At 31.9% G+C, this 25082-nt stretch overlaps 2 protein-coding genes across 4 annotated transcripts in view; both read left to right on the top strand.

The window, feature by feature from the left end:
* Positions 1-1034: 1034 nt before the first annotated feature.
* On the top strand, positions 1035-16287 carry LOC115234883. 3 transcript variants are annotated; one of them, XM_029806258.1, is made up of 4 exons: positions 1035-1438; positions 8390-8528; positions 12312-12575; positions 12957-16287. In XM_029806258.1, exons 2-4 carry the CDS (start codon positions 8390-8392, stop codon positions 13013-13015), a joined length of 462 nt encoding a protein of 153 aa, XP_029662118.1. In that variant the 5' UTR covers positions 1035-1438; the 3' UTR covers positions 13016-16287. The 3 variants fall into 3 exon arrangements, with proteins under 3 accessions (XP_029662118.1, XP_029662117.1, XP_029662119.1); XM_029806257.1 differs by having other exon boundaries at positions 1035-1725; XM_029806259.1 differs by lacking the exon at positions 1035-1438 and adding an exon at positions 1738-2143.
* A 155-nt stretch (positions 16288-16442) lies between these two features.
* LOC115234882 (gustatory receptor for sugar taste 64f-like) overlaps positions 16443-25082 on the top strand; it is a 13067-nt gene continuing 4427 nt past the window's right edge. The window contains exons 1-11 of the mRNA XM_029806256.1: positions 16443-18586; positions 18991-19172; positions 22068-22129; positions 22220-22367; positions 22537-22655; positions 22764-22958; positions 23233-23342; positions 23574-23744; positions 23982-24136; positions 24396-24558; positions 24829-24918. Of these exons, the coding sequence (XP_029662116.1) occupies positions 19084-19172; positions 22068-22129; positions 22220-22367; positions 22537-22655; positions 22764-22958; positions 23233-23342; positions 23574-23744; positions 23982-24136; positions 24396-24558; positions 24829-24918 (1302 nt within the window). The 5' untranslated portion in view covers positions 16443-18586; positions 18991-19083. The remainder of the gene's footprint in view (positions 18587-18990; positions 19173-22067; positions 22130-22219; positions 22368-22536; positions 22656-22763; positions 22959-23232; positions 23343-23573; positions 23745-23981; positions 24137-24395; positions 24559-24828; positions 24919-25082) is intronic.

Here is a 25082-nt window from a genome sequence, read left to right as displayed (position 1 = left end):
TCTTGAATTTTTTTGGAAGTTCAAAAGTCGCATAAACAAGCCAAAATGTCTGTTTCGCATTGCGATTTCACGCTCTCTTACGAAGTCGATATATTCGATTCAACACGTGTCAAATCTTGTATAAATGTTATATAAATCTTGCGTACACTCAAAAAAATGTCTTACTGATATAGGTAGATTTCTAGGTGTCACAACAAAAATTTATCGCTATTTTTTGTATCTCTTAGAATATTGTCTGTTACATATAGAATTTATAGCAGCAATATTCTAATAATATCTTCTAGAAAATTTAGGTCCCATTGCCAAATGTTAATCACTGCATTGGATAAATATGAGTTTCGATACTACAGCTAGAACAATCTTTGTGAGAAATATAACTGCCAATTATAACTGCAGCATCGAAAAATTGAGAAAAATTGTTTAAAAGAGCTAGATAGATTGAGCGCGTTATACAAATATGTTAGACGTGAGGATTATATATTCATTTGTTTCTTGCCGCTAATTTTTTCTGTCTACCACAGCCAAACTTTATAACAAGTATGATTGGCCTTAACATGGATAGGCGCCACAGAAAAACATTCTTTCTAAATTTCACAAACAGTTCAGATATAAATTCTGTCTCTGTCACTTAGATCGATTAAATGCGAAACATATGCGATATCACAGTATTTGCTAATCATTTATGTACCTCAGTTAATTTTGCGCACCCAGAAAATTTTTGCTGTGGTTGCAATACCACTTTTTTGAGTGTAAATTCAGAAAAACTTTCCTGGAATTTGTATTCCGAAGAGAGTCACGTGTCATGTCATGTTGTCACGTCAAATCTGTATCGCGCGCGAGAGAGATACCTATACATATTTAAAAAATCTTTTATATCTGATTCGTAAAATCAGCTGAATATTTCAATAAGATTTTACCTAACATTTCAAATGTTATTTTACACTCACACGCTTTATAATCCAATAGGAAAAAGTAGCTTACATAAGGGTTTATATTTTTTATATTAAAATTAAAAAATATCTATGAGTATTATGCTGCGTCTCTCTCGATACCCGCCGGTCGGCGCTCGGCCGTTTTCGGCGGCGTTCGGCGGTGTTCGGCGGCGTCAGCCGACAAGCGTGCGCCGCCGACCGCCAACGCTGTGACGCTGTGACCCGTCGGCAGCCGACCAGAACGGATCAAGTCAGATGTTGACAATCGGGAAATGATGTCGCCGTCTTTGTCGCGCGCGTCGCCGACCATTATTTCCTCCAGTCGCAAGCCCGCAGTAAGTGCGCGGGCCGTTTGTTACGTTCGTCGTGTTTCGACGATGACGACGACAAGGACGCGTTCGCCTTCCTTGTAATTGCGAGGGACATTCCACTGGTGTTGCTCCGATTAAGGACGGCCGTGCGACGTTCATCCTTCGCACGTGCACGTCGCCGTTGGCGTGACCAAGGTACGCGCGGAGATATCGATTCTTTTGAGCGCGAACGGAGAGAAAGGGACTCTGCAAGAGAGCGACGTGTCGCGTCGCGTCGCACGACGCCTCCTCAACGCGTAAACATACGTCGTATTCCTCGCCGCCCGCCGGCGGCACCGCGATCACTGGCGAGGAGGCGGCGGCGGCGGCCTGCTACTCGTCTACAGCTGAGTGTTGACGTTGACGCACGTCTCAGTGCGGTCGCAGCGATAACGCACACGGAAGAGACGCACACGCCGTAACGACAACGTCACATCTCGATGGTGAGTCTGTGAATCGGCGCCGACGTCACGCGCGCGTCACGGAGAGTACGCGCGGCTTGGCTCGATCGCTCGCTCGCTCGCTCGCTCGCTCTCTCGCTCTCTCCTTCGCGTGCCTTCATTTATGGCCTAGCCTAGAGGCGGATGACGAATGACGCGACTTTGCGTAATATAAACTGCCGGGAAGGAAGGAAGGAAGGTCGCACCGCCGATTATTTTTTTTTCTCGCATTCGGAGCTTGCAAGATTGTCGCCTTTTCATTTCTCGCAAGATTTATTTTTTTTTTTTTTATCTGCTACTCTCGAAATTTTTTTTTCTATTTTTTTCTATCCTTTTTCCGTGAAAAAAAATATTCCGAGAGAACGTGAGCGCGAGACGGAAGACGACAATCGTGACACAAATACAAAATGCGCAATACTAGGTATGGCTTCATCCTCCCACGAAATCTTCTCTAACGAGAAATGCATTCTCCGCGGTGATTTATTTTTCTAATAAAATGGAACTCCAGATTTCTTTGAGATCAGATTTTGTCGAAAGCAAAGTTATGATCAAGTTGAAATCAAAAATATTCCCGGTAAGTTGTCGATGATTTATCGTCATATTTATAGAGTGTCAATATTGTTAAACTTCAAATGGATCAATAAATATTTACCAGAAAAGAAATATAAGACGCGGATATTAAATTTAACGATGCATCTTGATGATAATATGTAATTATATGCAATATATAATATTATTATGACAGTACACACACAAGATAGATTAATTTAATATCTAATATATTCTTTTTTTGTGATATAGGTATACATTCTTTTTTGGAACACACATAATGTATTATTTTATACTTTATTGCACTTTTTTTTTATTTATTTATTTTTATTATTATTATTTTTATTTATTTTGTGTTGTGTTAAAGATAAATATTTTATATACAATTTTTTTTGATTATGGGGTTTTTTGTCCAAGCCATTTTTGATGAATTCATCTATTTAATTATTATATCTTGTTAAAATATCGATATACCGATGTATAATGTGTTAATTTTGGAATTTATTGAAAATTGTATTCTTATATCACGCATACATATACACACATTTTGTCTTTCTCCAAATATCTCAAGACATCTAATTTTCAATCTTGCTCGAGAATTGGAGTTAGCAATCGATTGAAATTCTTAGACTTCTGATGTAATTTTCATACCCCGCCGTTTTATTTGCAACTCTATACCAAGGATTTATTGCGTCTTACAATCTCTAAAGCAGTGATTCTTACAATCAGGAATGTACGCTTCCCATAATGATGCAGAACGGGCTAGATTAATAAATGAATTTTTTATCTTCGCGTAATTCTTATTGTTTATCGAACTTAAAATTGTATGCATTTGTTAAGAAGTTGTGAAAACACATTATATAGTAAACTAATATACATATTACACACAGAAGAATCACTGTATCAGAGACTTAATATTATACAGGATGTCTAACAATAAGATTCAGCGAATTATCTGTGAATTTTTTTTTATGGTCAATTTATTCTTAAATCGAAAGAGCTCATCGTTCATCGCAAATCAATTTTCTATTATGTTACACGAATATTTTTGTTACTAATCCCCAAAATTAAAAAAAGTAAAGTTTACTTAAAATTAAATAAATTCTATTTGTTTATATTTTTAAAATTTAGTTTATGAGAAATCTTTATTTTTAATTACTTATATCATGGTTAGAAGACTATTACTTTTTTGATATTCTTTCTTGTTCCGGAAAAAAATGGCTCAAAATTGGATTAAAAAATTTGCGAGAAAAATGATATGTTAGAGCTCTAAAGGGAGGGAGGGGCGTTTTATAATATTAATACTATATTATATAATACTAAAATAATTACTATGTTTCTTTCTAATTTATGGACATGTCAAAGTGCAATGATAATTGCCGAGACACATTAAGAGTGGAACGAGGGTATATGTGTGATTAAGAAATCAAAAGGGAAACCTTTCCTAACTCATTTTAAGATGTCAATAAGATCTTGCAGGCTTCATTGCTTGATTATTTTCCAGAGACCAAATTAAATGTATATATGTCAAGGTCAAACGACTAGATGCGTAAAATATTTTAGGCTATCGATGAATTTCATCATATGACTGAAATTTATACATGATCGAATGTTTGTTGATCAAATTTTTATGTTAGTAAATTAGCTTGTACAACTTTGGATAAATTAGGATCTTTTAATTTCATGTTCGTTAAATTTTGAAATCTTTTCCACTTTATGATTTTATGATGTACCTATGTATATTACGTAAATTTCCATGGAAATTGCATGATATATGCAGAACGTTGCTTATCGTGTTTTCGTTCATCCTTATGCGAGTCGCATAATTAAGAGCGGCTTTCATCTCAATTTGCTGAACTTTTAATAGTTTGAATAACTAGACGAGAGAACACGTTAGCTAAAGCCTCGACCGAAATTCCAAAAATGAGATTTGTTTAAAAATACCCGTGCGCGACACAATCGATATACTGTTCCTAAATACTCCACTTTTCTGAGATTAGATCTTATTATCTGAAGTAACTTTTCTCGTTTTCTCTCTCGCTTTGTCACATAGAGTATCGATCGGCAACTGAAAACATGAGTACATGTTATACGGATAATAACGAAAATTCCGGGAAGTCAAAGAGGAAGGAATTGATTATTCCGGTGACATAGATTGTAATTATCTCCCTGCTTGTCAATTGCTATCATTAGTAGTCGAAATTGAAGCTCTTCTCTTCCGTTTGATCTCTCACAGACAATATAACCGTGATAACCGTCAATAAATAAAATTTATTTCGCAAAAAAATAATATGATATTAAATTGGTATTATTATATCACAGAAAATACGTTTACGTATGTTGTAAGATATTTTGATAAAAAATTTTCATATTTTATGCTAGATGTGGGAGACGAACAAGCCTCTCCGTGATATGACGACGGATAATATTGATTCTATAAACACTGTTGTGTTCGATCGAATTTCACGTATATTATTACATATATCTATTTATAGAATGTTACTCATGATGACATTATGCTATTTCGCGGAGTATGTATTCGAGCTAATTTAACATCACGATGAAATAGATACACTCGAAAAGCTTATACTTAAGAAAAAAATGTATGAAGCAAATAGTAAAGTTTGTAAAAAAATAAAAAAAAGTGCATAGTAGAAGCCTAAACCGAGCTCTATTGGAATAATATTTATTTATTTTTTTTATATAAGTATATAATACAATATCGCATGTAATTGAAGACTTTTCAACATTATGTCAGCATGCGTCCTAAATTTACCGAAATAGAGTTGTAAGAAATTCTTATTAACACGTATTAAAAAAAAAAAACCTTTTAATTAAATTAATTTTATACAAAACGTATAAAAGCCGAATCACTGCATTTGTATTGTTACATTACTATTGTAAATAGTATTAACGATTATAAATGACTTTATTTTTCACCTACGCATTAAGGTTTCAATTAATACAGAAGGGCTTTCTTCGATTACGTGACTTTATATATACGATTCGTAAACAAAGGGTCGATTCGCCAATTATCTATACAACGGCTCTCTTTTGAGTAGCGGCACTTCGTGCTTGCTCTCTGCTCCCTCGTTGCGAAGAAAATACATATATCATGCAAAGCACCCACCTGACCCACTAATAATAGCCGATATACTTGCACCTTTCTTCACATTTGTTCGAATGACAGACCTTGTTTCGAAAATGTAGGTAAATGATCGAAGAAAGCTGAACGTCAAAAGAGCTTTTATATCTCTGATCGAAAACGATGGTAAAGGTAATTAAAATTAATTTGAAAAATAAGTTTTTGTGCAATTTTTTTATTATTGTTGAAGCTCTGAAAATCATAGTGAATTATGACATCAAAAGCGGAGAACCATGTTTTAATTTTTTTATATTATACATTGAAATATAGATGTCATTTTTGTAAAAAAATATTTATGAAACCGGTAATTTGTTTTTAACTCCTAAACAAAATTTGATATATGTGGAGTTCGAAAAAAACTTGTCTTTTTTCGACGTATATTGTGAGAAAAAATTAATGGTTAATCGTCTTTTACGTCATCTGATTTCGCTGAAATGACTAGGTCTTAATTTGATTTCGTATCGGTAACTAAATAAGACATGCTATATCGAGGACGTTGGTGCATATGATGTGACGTACAATTCTTTATTCTAGCAGATTGTTTTATTGCGATAAGTCTTCAGTACACCCATATATATTCTTTTTGTTTCAACGCCGAGTTCTTCCAGGGATGTCGTTAGAGGCAACAAAATGGAAATCAATGCAATTAAAACCTCAGATTTGCATTTAATCTCCCTAACAATACCGCAAACTATTTTAAAGTAAATTATTAGATAAACTATATTTACGAATTGTTTCAAACAATATTTCATGTAAAATAGAAAAATACTTGCGGTTTTATTTTTCTATTTTACAAATAGAAATATAAGATCTGATATTTTTGTCAATATAATGTTTTATTACTGCTTGTGTGTGTGTGTGTGTGCGCGCGCGTGCTATTAATATAAATATATTTAAAATATATATATATATATCTCTCTCTCTCTCTTTTTTCACATATATTTGGGATATTATATATTTTAATAATTTTTTGAGCAGAGAAGTTTTATTCTCTTTTAAAGATTTAAATTTCCGAATAATGTAAATATTATTCATGAATAATTACAAATTTGCGTCATTGTATAAAATTTATTAACAATAAGATATGAAAGCGAGATTTTTCACATAAGTCTCGTTAATATTTATTTTTATCATTGCGCTATAATAAGTTTAAATACCGAAAGGACCACTGCTTGCTTATGTAAGCAAACGCTTGCTATGAATTGGAAGCGGAAGATTGATTTGCGTCAGTGGTTTTTCCTCGTGATGCATCATCTTCTTTCTTTTTTAGGAGACTATATTCTTCTTAGGCTTCTTCTTTAGGATATGGTATATATTTAATTGGTTGAATATAGAGTGAACGTATGTTCGTATGCAAAACTGTCAATATATTATACAATTGTTTCAAATTGCGCATATTAACCCATAAATATTTGCTTTATGAGCATTGTATAAAATATTATTTTCTGCGCGGAGAATTTTTACCACAAATTTATTATTTAATTTTATGTAATTTCCTTTCCAATCTTTTAAAAATTTATGTTTATTATACAAGATATATATATTATATAATTTTTTCTTTTATAATGAAACATCAATACTTTATTAGAATCTGTATTCTTTGACAAATATGAGAAAAAATTAGAAGAAAACTTAAAGTTAAAACTTGAAAATTGAAACTATGATTGAGAGAATTTCCTCAAAGAAACGTTGATGATAAATGTGTAAACAAATTTTTTTCTCTAAAGTATTAGAACTTTTCTAATTGAGCTCTGTATATCAAAGTTCTCGAGATAATTATCTTTTACAAAACTATGATAATTTCTTACTTCTTGCAAGAAGAAATTCTTATGATTGCGGATATCTCGAAAAATCTATCTTAGGTCATTCCGGAAATTCTCTCTTTGAAGAAATTTATCTGAAATTATTATGAAAGCGTCAAACTTATCGTTCGTTGCCTTTTGTTATTGCGTCATTATCTTGATGCAGACGACAATGTGTTTAGCTCTTTCATTTGTGTTGTTCAACTCTCTTCGTTATTTTCCTCCTCTCTTCCGCCGGTGTTCTGAGCTTTGACAATGTAAACAGTTTTATCATGTATATTGAACGCTTCGTGTGGGTGCCATGAATCATGAATGAGTATAAAGCACCAATGCGATTGTCTATGTATTTCACTCGCATTTGCTCGACATATGTGTATTGCTACGACTAATATTATCTTTCAAGGTTGGATGTGCACGACGGTATGATGGTTTATGGAAATATATCCTGCGTCCATGTGGGTGCAAATTTATGATTTAACAAAATATTTTAAACTTTGAAATTTAAAGATAAACCAAAGAACTAATCACACAAATTTTCAAGACGCGCGTGACTCAGATGAGATATTCAACGACGCTAAGTCTGTGAAAATATTTTGTCTCGTTCACGATGCAAAAATTTAATTTTACTTATTTTACATAAAGATATGCACTAATTGCAATTAATCGTAATCATTTTGCGAATCTATTGTTATTAGCAAAAAACTATAAAAATTCGAGGAACATGATTAAACTACGCGAGAGGATCAGTCTTTTATACTAATAATCTTTCAGACATTTAGATTTTCTAAAAATATGTTATATATATTCCTAGATTGTTTCCTTTTTGAACTTATACATTATATACATCCTGTAAATATATATTTATTTCAAAATTATTTTTAATCTTAGTTCAAATTTTTGAACAAGATAACTTTTAAATAAAAGACTCTTTATTTCTCAAAACATAATCAGAATTTATATAGGAAATGAGTCATTGAAATCTATTGTAGCTTCCGGGAAACGGTTTATTTTTGCGCAGAAAAGAACGAAAGAATATTTTTCCGTAGACTCGATAAATCTTGGCACGCGAGCTGGGCTCGCGCGCGTGATAGAACATTAAAAAAATCGTCCAGATTTAATTCATCTCCGCTGGATAGGAATAGTCTATAACAGGATAAAAACGTCCGATTAGATGAAGCTGCGCAAAGTGATGCCTGATGATGGCGGTTCCTCGCGGCGGAGATTCTTCACTGCGACCGGAGATTGCCTTACCATTTCCGGTTATACGTCGCGCAAAGGATATCGGAGAAAACATCTTACACGTATACAAGGTATCGTTTGTTCATATCGTGCTCTCATTATGATTAATTTAACTAACCTCTTGACGTCTCGTGCTCTAACATTTCGACTAATTTTTCGTTCTAACGACTTTCATGAATCATTCTGCGAGGCAATCTTTTGTGTGAACTCGGAAATAATTCCGCGGCAGAATCGATACATCTTGCAAATTGAGCCTAAAATTGAATAAGCGACAATAACATCTTTAAAAAAATGGTGTAGAAAAATGTTATATGTGATATAATACGCCGCTAATAAATCACTAATTGTAATAAATACATCAGTTTAATTATTAGTAAATGGTGATTTGTAAATAAAATTAATATGTATTAATATGTAGTATGTATATATTATATAATATATACAATATTTTCTGTGTAAAGTTACGTTACGTAATGTATATCTAATGTTCTTGCAATGTAATCTTTATTGAAATAGGTGAAACGAGATAAGGCGAGTCTCACGATAAAACGAGAGTCTGCGATGATGGTTTATCGATTTTCATGTGATGCTATCTGCATTAACTTCATTAAATTCCTGTTATGTTATGCGTATTTCCCAGCCGAACGTATGTATTGTTCTAATTGCAGCAGCTATATATATCTACTTGAGCCGTAGCGTATTTCTCCGAGCAATTAGATTAGATAGCCTCCCTTTTGAAATCTATGTCACTGTACGAAATAATTTATTTTGCGCTAGTATTCCGACATAAATACATCATATTTATAGTTTTTATTTTCATATGAAGATAGAAAATATTTTAAGCTCGCGTTACAATTCGGAAAAATAACTAACTGCATTGATGGCACAAAACATTTTTTATTATTTCTTTGTAAAATTTATTGTTGTTTTTTTTAAACGTAGCGCATGTAAACAAATTTTAATTAAATCTTCTTTTGTAATTTATGTTTATTAATATGGAAAATTTGCACGCATTGGATAACACAAATTGAACATTATTTTTTTTTATATTTTTTTGTTTTTTAATATTTTTCTGAAATCCGCGACGTATTTTATCGATGCTTTCTACATTTGTAATTATTTTTTATACATATACTTGCGTAATATAAGATATTTGTGTAAATTATGCACTTTAGATGCAAATTGCGGTGCAATAAAGTAACAGGGAAACAAATATGATTTTGATGATTTTATACGCGATATTATTTCGATGTTTATGATATTTCAACAAGTAATATAAAGATGAATGTATTTTTACACATACAATGTCTCAGAATTATTGCTTTTTCTTTCATTTGAAAATTTTCGACGAGTTCTGCAAGATAATCTTTCGACATATTAATAATTTTAGTCATAAGTCTATAAAAATTTAGAAATTAAGAATTAGAAGTTATCAAACTGTTAATAAACAATGATATTTTCTCTTTCCATTAATTGCAAATAAAGGTTTCAATGAAAAATCTTTATAGTTCAGTTATCAAAGTATTTATAATATTGAAGAAATGGAAAAGTTATGTAAAATGGTCATGTTTTTGTCATTCAAGTTTTCATTATATCAACTCCAAATTAATCGATGTATCTGCAGGTAAGATAGTTTCGACAATAGTTTCGGTACACCTTATATATATATTTGTATATCCACATCGTCAGCTGTGTACATACTGACGTTATTAGCGATTAAATGTCAGCATTTCGGGCTTTTCTTCTGTCGTTCTTCTTTTCGAAGTAGTAGTCTCGCACAGTGGACCTCGCGATCACCATCGTTGTAACACAATCGGCTTATCGCGGCTCACGGCTTCCGAATCTCGTAGATATGGGTTACGTTCCGATACGCAAACCTCGTGAGGAGACTGATAAAGTTCTCGACGGCGGATATCTGTCATTTCACGAAGAAGGTAACGTTTTAGATTAGTTGTTCGCCATCGTGTAAACCTGTAGACACTCGAACTCGCGTCGACTTTTGGCGAAATTTTTCGGATCGATGGAGAGTTTAGATACGGGTGAGTGGAGAATTAATTCACAACTCCGTAAAATAGAGATGCATGATCTCATGCACCGCGATATTGATTGATTTTTTTCTTTTATTCAAATTTTTTTAATAGATAGAATTTTTTAGCATAAAGATTAAAATATTTAAAATTAAATTTTTTGTACATTTATGTAGGGAGAAAGGGTTTGTTACAAAAAAAAAAATTATGAAAACTAAGAATCTCCTTTTTCGAAGCATGTGAAAATATAAATTAATAATTTGGATATTACAATTTTCGATAAACCCAAAAGTTTTAATACTCCTTGAATTAAACATTGTATTATAGACATACTGAAATGTTTCCTCGTTATTCGCAAATCATTCAATATACAATAATTACAACTTAAAGCTATTAAATATTCTATACTCTCTAATCGTGTAATATTGTGTTTTCTTATGGTCGATCTCATATGTGCTTATGCCATAAAGCGCGAAACATAATTAAAATGCCTCGATGTAAGTACGATATGTATAAACGAGTTAAGCTACCATGTTATGATGTGGGAGAGAAATGCAAAAATATGCACAAGACCTGGAAACGATATTAAATTCATTGTAACACCTTCCAACGCGCATTTATCGTAAGAATAATCTATTTTTTTCGAAATTATAATTTACAAAACAATGTATATGTACAAATTAAAAATAAATTAATGCGTCGCGTATAAGAAAAGATCTTTATATCATCACATAACTTAATATTACTGTATGTATATATATATATATATATATATATAATTTATTTAATACAACGATTTGTGAGAATAGATAGTTAAACTATGGAAACATAATTATTAAAGAATCTTAATTAATTGCGTGTTTTGGAAAGCTCTCGGGATAAGCTATAAGAATATGTAATAAAAAATGGGGAGTTCCTTTTAAGAAAACATCGACCACGTTGACCTCACCTTGAAAAGACCACTTATGGTCAAATCCATATTTTTATCATGTGTCCCCCTCGAAACCATGCAACTTTTGTCTGAAACATTTTTTGATATCTTACTTCGTTTCCGAAAAATATGCCCGCGTCACTATAAATGCCGCACCCTGTATATATTTCAGTACACATACACACACACACACACACACACGCACATTTGTGATACATACACAACCAAATTCATTAAAATTTACTATATGTATAATTAGCGCTACAAATCTCAATTAATTCTATTACATCATATCTCAAGTCTTTCGATGTCGACCAAATTGATGATTGCTATATTCTGTGAAACTTGATTAACACCGGATTTTGTAGATTGCTATATTCTATGAAACTTAATTAATATTATCAAGTTATGTTGAATCTAATTAACAACATTATTAGTCTTTAACTTGCTTATCTATAAGACTGCTCATAACTAGTTTTTTTTCTATTCTACACTTTTCTTCTATACTTTCGTTTTTATTTTGTTGTTGAATGTTGTTTATGATTACTTATTTAGTTGCGTAATGTCGTTTGATTGATATATAATATTATGATTACTTTTTAATATTTTTTGTATCAAATATACAGAGAGAAATAACGATGAAAAGGTTAATATACAAAATATAAGAGGTAATAACATCAAACGAATATGAATAATATTTTTAATTATTTATATATGCATGTACCTCTAAAATTAAACATACATGCATGTATCTCTTAATTAAAATATAACATTCGAATTAAATGAAATAATAAACTGAAGATTTTGAACAATAGCAGAGTATCATATGTGCACTTGAATGAATTTGTGAAACTGCAGTTGCAGAGCATGAAGAAAAGATTGCCGTTTATTTTCAGTGCTGAGGATGCTGACACCGAGACGAGCGGGGCCCATGGGCCCCGACGAGATCGGGAACGGGCCCGATGACAAGAGTGCGAGCAACTCGACGAGCGGCTCGGTCACTCCAGGCGGTACCTACGAGCATGGCGATAACTCTAAGGAGTTTCTGTCGACCGGGAGGACCGGCAGGAGAAACGCGTTACCGGATATTCTCGGCCGACACGCCGAGACTGGCCTCTCTGATCTGTCAGATCGGTTTGAGGAGCTGTCCACGGACACAGGTGTTAATTCACGCTGCTTAACCGCTCACGATCTCGATCAAGGGAATTGTAAAATAGTTGTAAATAATAAATAATGATTAAGAAAAATATAAAATATTTGTGACTCTGCTTCTCTTGGATCATTCGGTTCTATGCTATATATACTATAATTTAATGATTTACAAAAATATTACAATATGCTCTGCTCATTGTAATTTTATGCTTTAATGATTCACAAAGATATTGTAAGATGCTTTGCTCATCGCAATTTTTTTTATATAATAATTTTATCGCAAAACGATATTATATTTTTTAGATTTTTCGAGGCTGCATATTTTTTAGGCATCTGTGTTCCGGAACATGTGTTCCGAGAAAACTTGAATATTTCCCCGTATGTTACAGATCATTCTAGCAGTGGACAAGATCCAAGCATACCGGGTACTTCGAAACAGCATGGCTGACATGCCCATAAGGCTTCGTAGCGAATTTCGCTATCGTGACTGAGCCTTTTCGAGCATCACCGATGACGACGAAGAGAACATGATGAAAACGCGTACCGTTTCTGTAAACAAAGTTCTCATCTATGCTTCTCGACTCACGTTGTAGCGACAGAATGTATCGATTGATGCGTGTAAATGACAAACCGAATATGACTCATTTCGTTATCTTTGCGAAAACATGTTAATATTTAATGGGAAGAAAAATAGAATTTAGGCTCAAAGGAAACCAGAAGACAGGAGATTAAAATTGAAGGGTTCAATGCAAGAATGTAAGATTCTAAATTGTAACGTTTATTTTTAACTGCGAGAGATCGTCTTTAAAGTCTAAAATTTATTTTAAATACAAGTTTTATTATTTTGTTATGTTAATTGTTATCTTGTAAGTAAATATTACAAATTTGAATGAATTTATTCTTGCAGTGAATTTTTCAAGGCACTTTTCTCTTGAAGAAAACCAATAATTTTTGCTATTAAGGTAAGATTGACTCACAATTTTTGAATAAAGAAACATGGACAAGATTAATTTTGCTAGACAGAAAAAATCCTAGCAGCTTGTGTGAGATACTAAAATTATGGATCTCAGATTATAAAAATGAAAAATACATTATGATTCGGTAAATGATAAGTAATTGAGCATCTTCTTTGTTAAATAATTGAAAATTTTATTATGTATTTTATAGGATTTGATTTAGTAAATAAAACAAAAGATTTAATTTTTTTCTCTTTTTGTATATAAAATATAAAAATACTAAACTAAATTTGTACAGTGTATTTCAAATATTCAGCTTTTTCTCTGTTGAGTAATTGAAAATTTTTATTATGTATTTCTGCTTGGATCAAATATTGTCCATTAAAATCGGCGAAATAAAATATTGAGGCAGTTAAATTCGCTAAATGCGTAGCGCTTGAGTCGACTTTGGCTTTATTGACAATGATACCGTTTAAGAAAATGCAGTAATATTGTAATATATGTATAATATATATAGTGTAATTTTAACAAAGTTTCTACTTTTTAAAGCCTTTTTATTTAATATGCGATTATTGATTAATGGATATCGCGAGAAAGGAACTAATGAAAAACATGTGCCATCAAAAAGGTCTCATTGAACCAGTTTAAACTTTGCGTCATTATTAAATTTTACAAGTTTCGTCCTATATAACGCAGCGAGATAACTACGTTTTAAATAATTGAGAACGGCATCGATATTGTTATTATTAATATAATATACGTGATAATACGAATATTAATTATAAACAAGTACGAAATACATCATAGAAACTGTGCATCTCTCCTAAAACTTACGTACTCATCTTACTTATAACATCGTTGAAATATGCAGCGTGTTATATCGCATTAAATTCCAAAATTTATTGATTAATTTAGTTGAAGATTTGGGTTCTAACGAACGATGTCCTCATTCGAAATGTCCTTCAATTAAAAGTCAAAGAATTTTAAAATTTAATGCGTAGTCGGAATTTCTATGTTTTCGAGATCAAATGTTTATCTCTCCATTAACAAATTCTATCGTAGACTTTCACAAAACGAAAAAATACTTGAGGCCTGATACATGATTATTTTAATACAATTTCGATGAATATTTTCGCGCGCGATATTTCGATTAAAATTAATTCCGAGGAGAGTCACGGTCATTTGAGTCACAACTTTTTTTATACATTTATTGCGAAAACTGTTACGAAAGGGCTTGTAATATTTAATTATGAAATATAATATTGTCGCGTAATTTCATTAACGTTTAACTTGAGAGTACTCGTTACCTAACGAGTGTCTTTTCTCGTTAACGTTGTACAACTGTAGAAGCGATATACGAACCCCGAGATGTTTCTAGCTGCTGAAATATACGATTAGATATTTGTACAGATGGAATTAAGCGATTAATAGCGTGTAATTGCGCATGATAGTGGACATGTGTACATACGCATAGATATTCGAGGGTGATATATTTCCCTCTCAGAGTTTTAGTCGATATCGTTTCGACGTTGTCCTGGATTTTTACGAGCATGACTAGTGAATTAAGCCAATGAATAAGATATGTTTTAGCGTACGATTAAGTCTGTCTGTACATAGGCACGTATCGCGTTGTAACGTGTAATCATATAGTCCGTGTTCTTAAAGTAGATTTTACACTAAATATGATCGTGTTTGATTTTCATCTTGTTTTTGTTTCCGTCTTGAACACATCCTTTATGTTGGAGAATTAAAAAAAAAAAAAAATTAGGATAAAATTATGTTTTAGAAAAGAGCTAAAGATTTAATATAAAGCATATGTGATGAGAATAGTACGATCTCTTTAAATGAAATAAAATGGTTTTAGACTTGTATGTATCAAGTCTTTGAAAAAGTCGAACCATCCATCTTTACGAATTTATTGAAAGAAGCAGTCGAAAATAATTGTATAACTTAGAAACTTATTGCGACGCTGTTTTGACAAGAACTGCTGATACAATTAAATAATTGACATTTACCTGTATTTGTTTTTCTCGATAAGGCCAATCCGAGAGCATACATATATGACGCGGCTTTACCGCTTTTCGTATTTTGGTCATATTATCGGATAAAGCTCTCGATAAGTACGTTAAGAATAGTGGAGACACGTGTGATAGGCAAACGATATTGATAATGATCTCTCCAATCAAAAAATGCGTATCGCGTTATTTGATTGTAGGTGCGTGCTTTAATTTAAGAATCAACACTGCGCGTTATTTCTCTCCGTGTTTTCACAAACAGGGGTTTGAGTATCAATGATTTGATATGTTTTTTTTTTCACACGTACCTGTTTTTCATAGTCAATAGCGGTAATTACGCTTTCGAGATAATGGCCATTATTGTGGATTTGTAGATATATGAATGCGAGCTTTAATGGACTTGATTCATTCGAGCGATAGTGATTAGTATTTTTTTTTTCTTTTTTTTTTACACGAATGATTCAGAGTATATCAACGATTTGACGTGATAATGCGAGGTCGCGCCCCCGCGATTGCAGATACATGCGTCGATAAAACGGTCTATGATACCGCTGCGATTAACGTTAAAAAAAATAGTAGAGATCGATCGCGACACCAGAATACGATCGAGTCGCGTATTCTCATGGCCTTTGTGCGTGAATGGTATAGTGTCTCTTGTGTGGACTTGTACGCGCGTGGAGAAGATTGACACGATTGTAAAACAATGTGTACATTACTTCTGTGGGAACACAATACAATTTTGATTCGTACGTGTAAATTTCTTACATCACCTGATCGTCGTAACCTCCTTGTTCCTGTAAGACGGGAAGTATTAGTGTTTTAAGCTCGTTGTATAGTCATTTCATTTACTGAAATGAACTCTTGCAATTCTGCAGTGAAATCAGAATTAAAAATATCTTTAGATCATCATCTAAAATTTGACTGCGATATTGTATTGAAACTCTCAACTCTACTTGTTTATTCAAATAAAGTCTTTACTAAATTTAGTGACAGATTGTTTAGTTTATTGTTTTATTATGCTGCATTTATATGTTTCTATTTATTTATTTATTTTTATATAAAAAAGTTTCTATAAAATGTGATGTACATAAAATAGAAATGGGAAAGTTTGCATCAGATCGTAAAGATGGCAACATTTATATAATTTTTTTACTGAAATTGTTATATGATATAAAGGATAAAATTTTCAGATAATGAATATTTGAGAGAAAGAAATCAAACATTCTAAGAGAGACTGTAATAAACTATAATGGAAATTAAATAGTTCTATTCTCTTTTCAATCCGATGTCATTAATACGCGCGCATAATATAAAGGGAGGATATTAAAGTAGGCCGTCGGTCCGGTCTGTGCGAGACCAGTTGCAATATACACTTGCTGTATGCGAAAAGTACGTGTCAGGGAAACACTGCAGGTGTGTATGTATGTGTACATGTGTAGCGACATTGGAAAAATTCCGTTTGCACAGCTTGTCAGGAAGACAAGACTGTCCACACGTGCATCGTCCCGGAAAATGCCAATGAGGGACTGGAATAAAGATGAAATGGATCTATCACATGTATACACACAAAAGAGCACAGAGTGATTCATTTTAATGATACTAGTTCAACATTACTTACCCGCAAAAAGTGGCGGCAGCCTAATTATTAATACGCGATTATTTCTTCCGTAGTTTAAATATTGTCGCATAAATATGTTCTAAACGTACATATTTACAAAATCTGAATCTATTATTATACCAAACACATCTATAAATATACATCTCATATAAAAAGAAGTCCCATATTAAATTTGACTAATGAATTTGACTTTTTAACGTTTGCATAAACCGGCAAATTTCTTAATGTTATTTTAATCTAATTAATTTATAGATTTATTTATTAATTAAATAACTGTAGTTATATAATAGTTATTCTTCGCCAATCTTAATAATTGATTAATAAATCCAGTTTTTCAAATGTATCCTTGTAAATGTCATAAATAGAATTTGCAAGTAATCATATTTAATGTATACGTTGCGGATCATAATATTTTTACCTGCAGTCAAGATTAGTTGGATATATCAGTTATTTAGAGATTTCGCGTATCAGAATTGCGGTCGACATTGAGTTCTTATCTCAGCTATGCGAGCTCGTATATTCTTGATAGGTGAGGATGAAAGGAATGATGGATGTATACTTTCATTTTATATATATATATAAATGTAATAGCTCGTTAAGCTCATTGAGTAAACAGCACAAAAACTCGCAATTCATATGCGTTTAATCCTGAGAGTTGGCAGGTGATGTGTTCGGTATATTTGAAGCGGTTATCATTGCCGATGATAAATAGTTTTTATCTAAAGCCTCATGTTCTCAACGCGCATAATTAGCGTTAAATAAATTTACTCGACACTAAATTTTATTTTTGTCTCATATAAATTTCATATCTAGAACATTAATCTTACGATTTTTTTATTTTATTAGGTGAGATAATATAAAAAAAATATAATATAAAAAAATATCTAATTGGAAACTTTTTTTCATATTTGCTATTTATTACCATAATTTATAAATTTTCTTTAAAAATAATTTGTTGTATATTTTAGACAATAACAGTCAGGTATATAGCTCTGCGAAACGAATATATTATATCTATTCAAATTTTAGACAAAAAATACTACAGATATGTAAATCGCAAATGGCGCAAGCACACGAGTTGAGTACCTCTTTATTACGAGTGACAATGAATGCGGTTCGTGTCAAGTGTGTCAAATCGCCGCACACACAGGTGCGAATCGTTATAACCGCACATGGGAAGCTGTTATTTCTCCGGCCTATGCAAGCAAAGATTAGACGCGGGATAGAAACAATAAGCGCATAAGTTATAGTGGTTTCCTCCACGACTGTCAGTGTACATCCAAACGCGTACTGCGACAGACGACATTGTTTTGCGACATACACGCGCTTCATTGTTCTATCTTCCGCATACTAAAGTATTCTCCGATTACGTATTACGCTATCGCCTTGCAAAAGACACGTGAATTAAGTGATCGATAAGATTTTATTTGGTAAAATTTAGAGCATTCGCAAAAATGATATATAGCTTTAATTCTCATAAAATAAAAAAAGAAAGTTTATATAATTTTTAAAAATTGGCATATAGTTATTCGTTTTTACACGCCTTTAATTTGAAAGCGGCAAATGTGTGAAGGCTAGTTTAAAAAACTTTTTAATGTTTCTTAGGAGTTGGGAATTTTCGATTTCGCAGAACGACTTTCTGCCAATTTTTTCCAATTTACCAATCTTTTGCAAAAATTTTTACTTTATAGCAAATGAGTAAAAATTTTTAATCAATTTTTGTGATATACCATTTGATTGCTTCCCGAATTACATGATTCTATTTTTCATTTATTTATATGTGAAAGGATATTTTTATCAATCTTTTAACCATATTTTTTGTTGAAATTTCTAGAAATATTTGCTGACTTGATTTGAGGAAAATGCAAAAAAACTCTCAATCGTGCAATGTCTATTGTTGAGAAAATTATAACATAACAAAACAGAGATGAGCGAAGATAAAAGAAATGTCTTTGAAATGCCTTATCCACGATGGAACCCTGCAAACTCTTGGCATCCTGTTATGATTAATGTTCAGTAAGTTAAATATCAACATTTTGTGTAATACATTTTTATATTTTATGTTAATATATATTTATAAATTTTTTAAGAATCACAATTAGATGTTATTTTATCATACTACTAGAATAAACAAGAAATAGATATTATATATATGCATCACTTTCTCTCAATATTTATTGTTAGACACATTTACAAATATGATATTTGATCTATATACTTTTTCATTAAGTTGGAACTACTTTGATCAATTTTATTTAATTTAATAAATAGAAAAAATGTAGCAATATAGAGATGAAATGCTTAGGGAAGGCAAGACTGAGTGAACGAGCACTCTATATAATAAAAATCGATTTACCAATTATGATTCCCAAATAAACGCCTTCTCTAACAAAGACTGCTGTGTGCAAACATTTCAATTTAACGACAGAGCATTCTCGGCTAATAATCGTGCAATGTGCGATTAAACTTGTTCCGAAATTAGTTGTGACAAATATTCTTATTACACACACAAACTTTATGTGACTATTTGCATAATAGTTTTTTTGATAAAACTGCATAAAAGATAACACACCTCCGATTTTATCGCCAGTTAAATATGTTGTAGGGGAGGTTTTTCTGAGTAATTCCCGGCAAGAAATAAGTGGGAGATGGCATTGGTTTAGAAGATATAATAAATTGAAATTTGACGTTAAAGTATGCTGTATAATTTATTTTTTTATTAAAGAAAAAACTGTTTATGACATTTAGGGGCTCCTCCCCCTGCACTCCCCCACCCCGAAAAAATTCTAACCCAAACCTATTTTTAATTTCAAAAGTAAAGTTGGGTTGGGTTAAGTTAGATATTTATATTAAGGCGGGGGTGCAGAAGGAGAGGACAGAGCCCCTTCCCCTCCCACGCATTCAATAAATAATATTTTTCAAGACAAAACTCACAAATTTATAGTTGTATATTGAAAGCTATTAACGAACTGCGAGAAATAGATGAAATATTATTGATAAAATATCCATGACCGTGTATCTATCCCGTAAATGTAAACAAACACTTTTTCCATATCTCTACAACAAATACAATGTACACAAACATCACTCTTCCTAATATTACTTTATAATACCTGAGAAAAAGCATTAAAACTTTGAAACTTTAATTTGTTATATCTCCTAAATTAATGCCGTCCCCCACTTATTTCTTGCGGGGAATTACTCAGAAGAATCTTCCCTATAACATATTTAAATGGCATTAAAATTGGAATTGTGTTACCTTTTATGCAGTTTTACTGTTTTTTTAATTTTAACATTATTATACAGATTTTTTGAGGTTTCCCCTGACAGAGGTAAATTAAACATTTTGTCATTTTTCTGCAGAATTTATGAATATTGTTATGTATATGTTACTTTTTCTTTGCAATTTTTTGCTAGCGGATAAATATTGCATGATTTAAATGATCTCGAGCTATTACACAAGTTCTGCGTGTCGAGAATTTTTCGCTTTAACTCATAAATTGATTTTTACATATTCCGTAGTCTGAAGTGATTGATTACTGTACAGATGACATCAAACTAATTATTTAGAGGATTGTGTCACGAGTGTTTTGTGCGTGTTTCCGCTACATTACTTTACGACAAATATGAAAGTTTATGCAAAATATTTTAAACTTATTTTTCTATAAAATACGCGCAGGATTAATATAACATCGAAAATAGAATTAGAAGATGGAAGAGAAAAGTTATTTTTATTTAGTAATGAGTAAACGAAGTACTTTATATAATATTTGAGAGATGGAAGTGTAACTGGCAAGTTGAATAATATACTTACCATAAAATTTTAAAATTTTATGCAAACAAAGTAATTTTCTTATTGTAAATTTATAATTAACTTGCGTTATTATCAAAAAATGTTATTTTAAAAATTGAACTTTTCAAAGATAGAAAGATTGTTTAAATTTTCTTTAAATGGGTTTATATTTTAATATCTTTGAAATCATTAAAGATATCGGAAAAGATTAAATAAAAATTACTTTTTGCAATAAATTTTTCAAAGTTTTCTATAAATTTAATTTAATAGTTATTCAAAAGAGAAAATTAGTTTCCTAAAATTCTTGAAAATTAAATATGTTTTTGGAACAACGAATTATAAACTTAATCGCCCCTTTTATCACAGTGTATCACGATGACGTCGGATTCTTTTCTCGGAGGCGCATTTTTTCCCTCTTTGCGCGCGAATCTCTCGCGCCTCGTCGTCGAGGTCTCAGCAGTCTCGAGTTTCCACTGGCTGTCCGAAGTGGACATTTATTGAGTCTTCGATGTTTATAAAGCGCCCTCCGCCCTGTCACTTCGCTGTATGATAAAGCTTAGAAATAACGAGTTCTGTCTTCTGTCCGTCATGCGATCGTGTAGCGTACACAACGTTAGTCGCAGCGTGCCTTGTGTAAGGTGTGTCTTCGAAAGCGAGTGATAAAAAATTCCTAAACTGAGAGAAAAGTTAAAAAAAATTGTGATGCATGGATTTGATATCAGAATGAACCATAATTAAACTAAGGGAGAAGAAGCAAAACTCATATTTGTCTGTTAAAATCTGTTGCAATGTTGGAGAAAATTTTCTCACAACAGATTTGGATAAATTATATTTATATTTTTTCAATGTTAAATTATAGATTTAAACGTCTGTCAATTTTATATACAGGTTTTCATTTACAATTTTTAATACAGATTTTTAGTTAAGAGACAATAAGATTGCGCTCTTAATTCACTACCAAGAGAGATTGAAAGAGTATGTTTCATTTTTATTTATGCCTTATGTATAAATCGACTTGTTTTTAAAAATATACTTGGGTGATCTCGAATGTCGATTATTCGATTTCGCGATGCGATCGATAAATGATATGTCCAAAGTGTAAGAACAATTCTTTTCAGATCGCCCAAGAATAACCTGCGTAGGTTCGATCCTATAAAGAACGACATGGTGGCACCTGAAAGTAAGTTCGGCTCCAGATTTATTTTGCATTAACCGTTCGTGATTTATTTTAATACTTGTGGATTATTTTATTAATCGCCGCGATTTGTAGTGCTGGCGACTGTTGTACCCCCATCGCAGACCTTCAACCCTTCTACTGATAGTCTGTACGCATCGATAAGGCCGATTATTATGTTGGCCCAATATTTTTCCATGTTTCCGGTGTGCGGTGTCAATAAATCGGACGCTTCGTATCTTCGGTAGATAGAAATAAACGTTGTGCCAGTGTATAATTAAATTGTTTAGGAAATATTTATTTTGAGGACCCAGTGTGTGATTTTAATTTTCTCGATTTTAGCATTGTGTTTCTATTTTTGTGTCTCTCGATTGCGAATTTTGCGCGTCTTATGTGTTCTGAATGTCTCACAGATTTACATGGCGAAGTCCGAAGATTCTCTATACGATAATTGTTTTCCTGACAGTGTTCCTCATGTCAGTTTACAATATTTTGTGGATGCTCTCTACAGGGGCAAGTTCTACCAAAACGAGTAAGTCAATGAGTAAGTCAATGAGTAAGTAATAGTTTTGATGAGAACTGCCATACACATTGCCTTCGTTGAGCCATTTTTAAAAGTGACATTTGTCCCGAATATCAGCGACCTTTGTTTTCTACATTACGAGCCTTGTGACTGCCGTCCTGTTCGTACGATTGGCATGGCAGTGGCCTTGCTTGGCGTTAACTTGGGAGAAACTTGAGCGCGAACTCGCTTCCAGATATCGAAAAATTTCGAAGACCACTCTCGCAACTCGTTTCAAAATCGTAACTGTTGTTGTCATGTTGCTTGCATTAGGTGAGTACTACTCTGGTAAAAAAAATAAGGATTATGCATAGTCACTTTTAATTATCATTGATATAATTTTGCGATTATTATTATTGATATCAAGATAATTTATCTATTGTAAATAAAATTACCTTATTTATTGAAATGTTTTCGTGCATTATCGCCGAATATCTTGTTAATAAATTACATTTATATGTTTACTTGGCGTCAAATGTCAAAGTTAGTTAAGATAAATATTGTATTATTATATAGTAAATGTTGTATCGAATATTTTTATAAATAGTGGAACATAGCGCTTCTGTGGTTTCTGCATACATCAATGCGGTAGAATGTGCAAACTATCGCGGCGATACAGATATCATCGGTATTTACTTTCAAAACGCTTTCCCTCAGGTAATATGATAAATATATATTATATAAAATATATATATTTTTAAATAAATGCATTAAAATCTTTTAATTTTAATTTGTATATTATAATAAACTGAAAAAAAAGATTCTTTAAAGCTGCATAAAAAGCGATTAGTGAACTCAATTATCATTAACTTAAGGTTAAGGTGTATAATATTATTGAGTCTTAATTTTATACAGGTCTTTTATATTTTATACATAAATTTTGTATAGATCTTCTCAAAAACGCCCTACAGTCTCTGGAAGGGAATCCTGGTCGAAACTATAAATATCCTTAGTACATTTTCATGGAACTTTGTCGATCTATTTCTTATTCTAATTAGTATAGCTCTGGCAGGTCAATTCAGACAATTGAATAGTCGTCTCTATTCGATACGAGGAAAGGTAAAGTATATGAGAAATATAATAAACAATATTTATTTTCTTTTATGAAAACGTTAATAACATCTATATTTTTTATACACGATATCGTCGTATATATTATATTTTTATTAATGTAAGTAACATGCAATATTATAAACTTATTTGCGAGAAAAATCGATTACATTTTGAAATTTTTACTTTTATTAATATTAACAACTTTCATTGCTATTAACAATTTAACATCATATTGTTGTTAAGGCCATGCCGGAGTGGTGGTGGGCTGAAGCAAGGAATGACTATAATCATTTGGCGACTCTGACACGCAGAGTGGATTCTCACATTTCGTGCATCGTGCTTCTGTCTTTCGCTACCGATCTATATTTTATCTGCATCCAACTGCTGTTTTCGTTCAAGTATATCTAACATATACTATTTTAATATTGCTTATATATTTTTACGTTTACGTAAAATCTGTTTTTTTTCTGAACAGAAAGTCTTTTCTAAAAACTAATCTAAAAATTTTCACTTATATTTATGTCTATTTATAATTGTTACCGTGCTTCTGTGCTAATATTAATTTCGTTTAATATAAGATGCCTTTAAAAGATGGAATTTACGGCAAAAAAATTTCGGATAAGTTTGGATAAAGTTGTGTGCTCATTTTTTTAACAGCCCAATACGCGGTATTGTGCGGAAGATCTACTATTGCTACTCCTTCGGCTTTTTACTAGCAAGAACAATGGCGGTATCTTTGTATGTGGCTTCCGTTCACGACGAGTCTCTTTTGCCAGCACCGATTTTGTACAGTGTCTCTGGTTCTAGTTACAGTAACGAGGTTTGTCACAAAATATTGTTATAATTTTAATCATTAATCCATAATTGATAGCAGTCTTCAAACATTATTCATAAATTAAAGAAATATTTTAGTATAAAGAAAAATTTTCTCTTATGTGATCTCTTTTTCTCTCTCAAGAAATATTTAGAGAGATTTAAGAAATTACGTATGATATTAGTTAATAAAAGGAAATAGTAGCATGCTATTTAAAAATTAATTTTCTTAATTCTTTGTCTATTTGTACATAAGTTTTTGCATAATGTTGCGCAGGTCTCTAGATTTTTGACGCAAGTAACAACAGATAATATAAGCTTGACGGGAATGAAGTTCTTCTCCGTAACGAGAAGCCTTGTGCTAACCGTAAGTATGATCTCATCGAGACATTAATTTATTATATTTTACTTTCTTAAAAAAAAAAAAAAAAAAAAAAATTTATAGGTCCAAAACACATCCCACGCGATTCTCTATCGATTGGTATAGTCCAATTTTGATCGATTTTTAACACTCCGTACACCCACATGACA

The sequence above is a fragment of the Formica exsecta genome, unplaced genomic scaffold (assembly GCF_003651465.1).
Source record: "Formica exsecta isolate Colony F162 unplaced genomic scaffold, ASM365146v1 scaffold21, whole genome shotgun sequence".
NCBI lineage: Eukaryota > Metazoa > Arthropoda > Insecta > Hymenoptera > Formicidae > Formica > Formica exsecta.
The sequence above is the reverse complement of the archived record's forward strand: the minus strand, read 5'-3'. Positions and strand labels throughout refer to the sequence as shown.

Excerpts from the sequence above, each read along its gene's own strand:
- LOC115234883 (XM_029806257.1), top strand. Across the intron at positions 8,529-12,311 it reads ACATCTTACACGTATACAAG|TGCTGAGGATGCTGACACCG; the intron begins GTATCGTTTGTT and ends GTTTATTTTCAG. Across the intron at positions 12,576-12,956 it reads GGAGCTGTCCACGGACACAG|ATCATTCTAGCAGTGGACAA; the intron begins GTGTTAATTCAC and ends CGTATGTTACAG.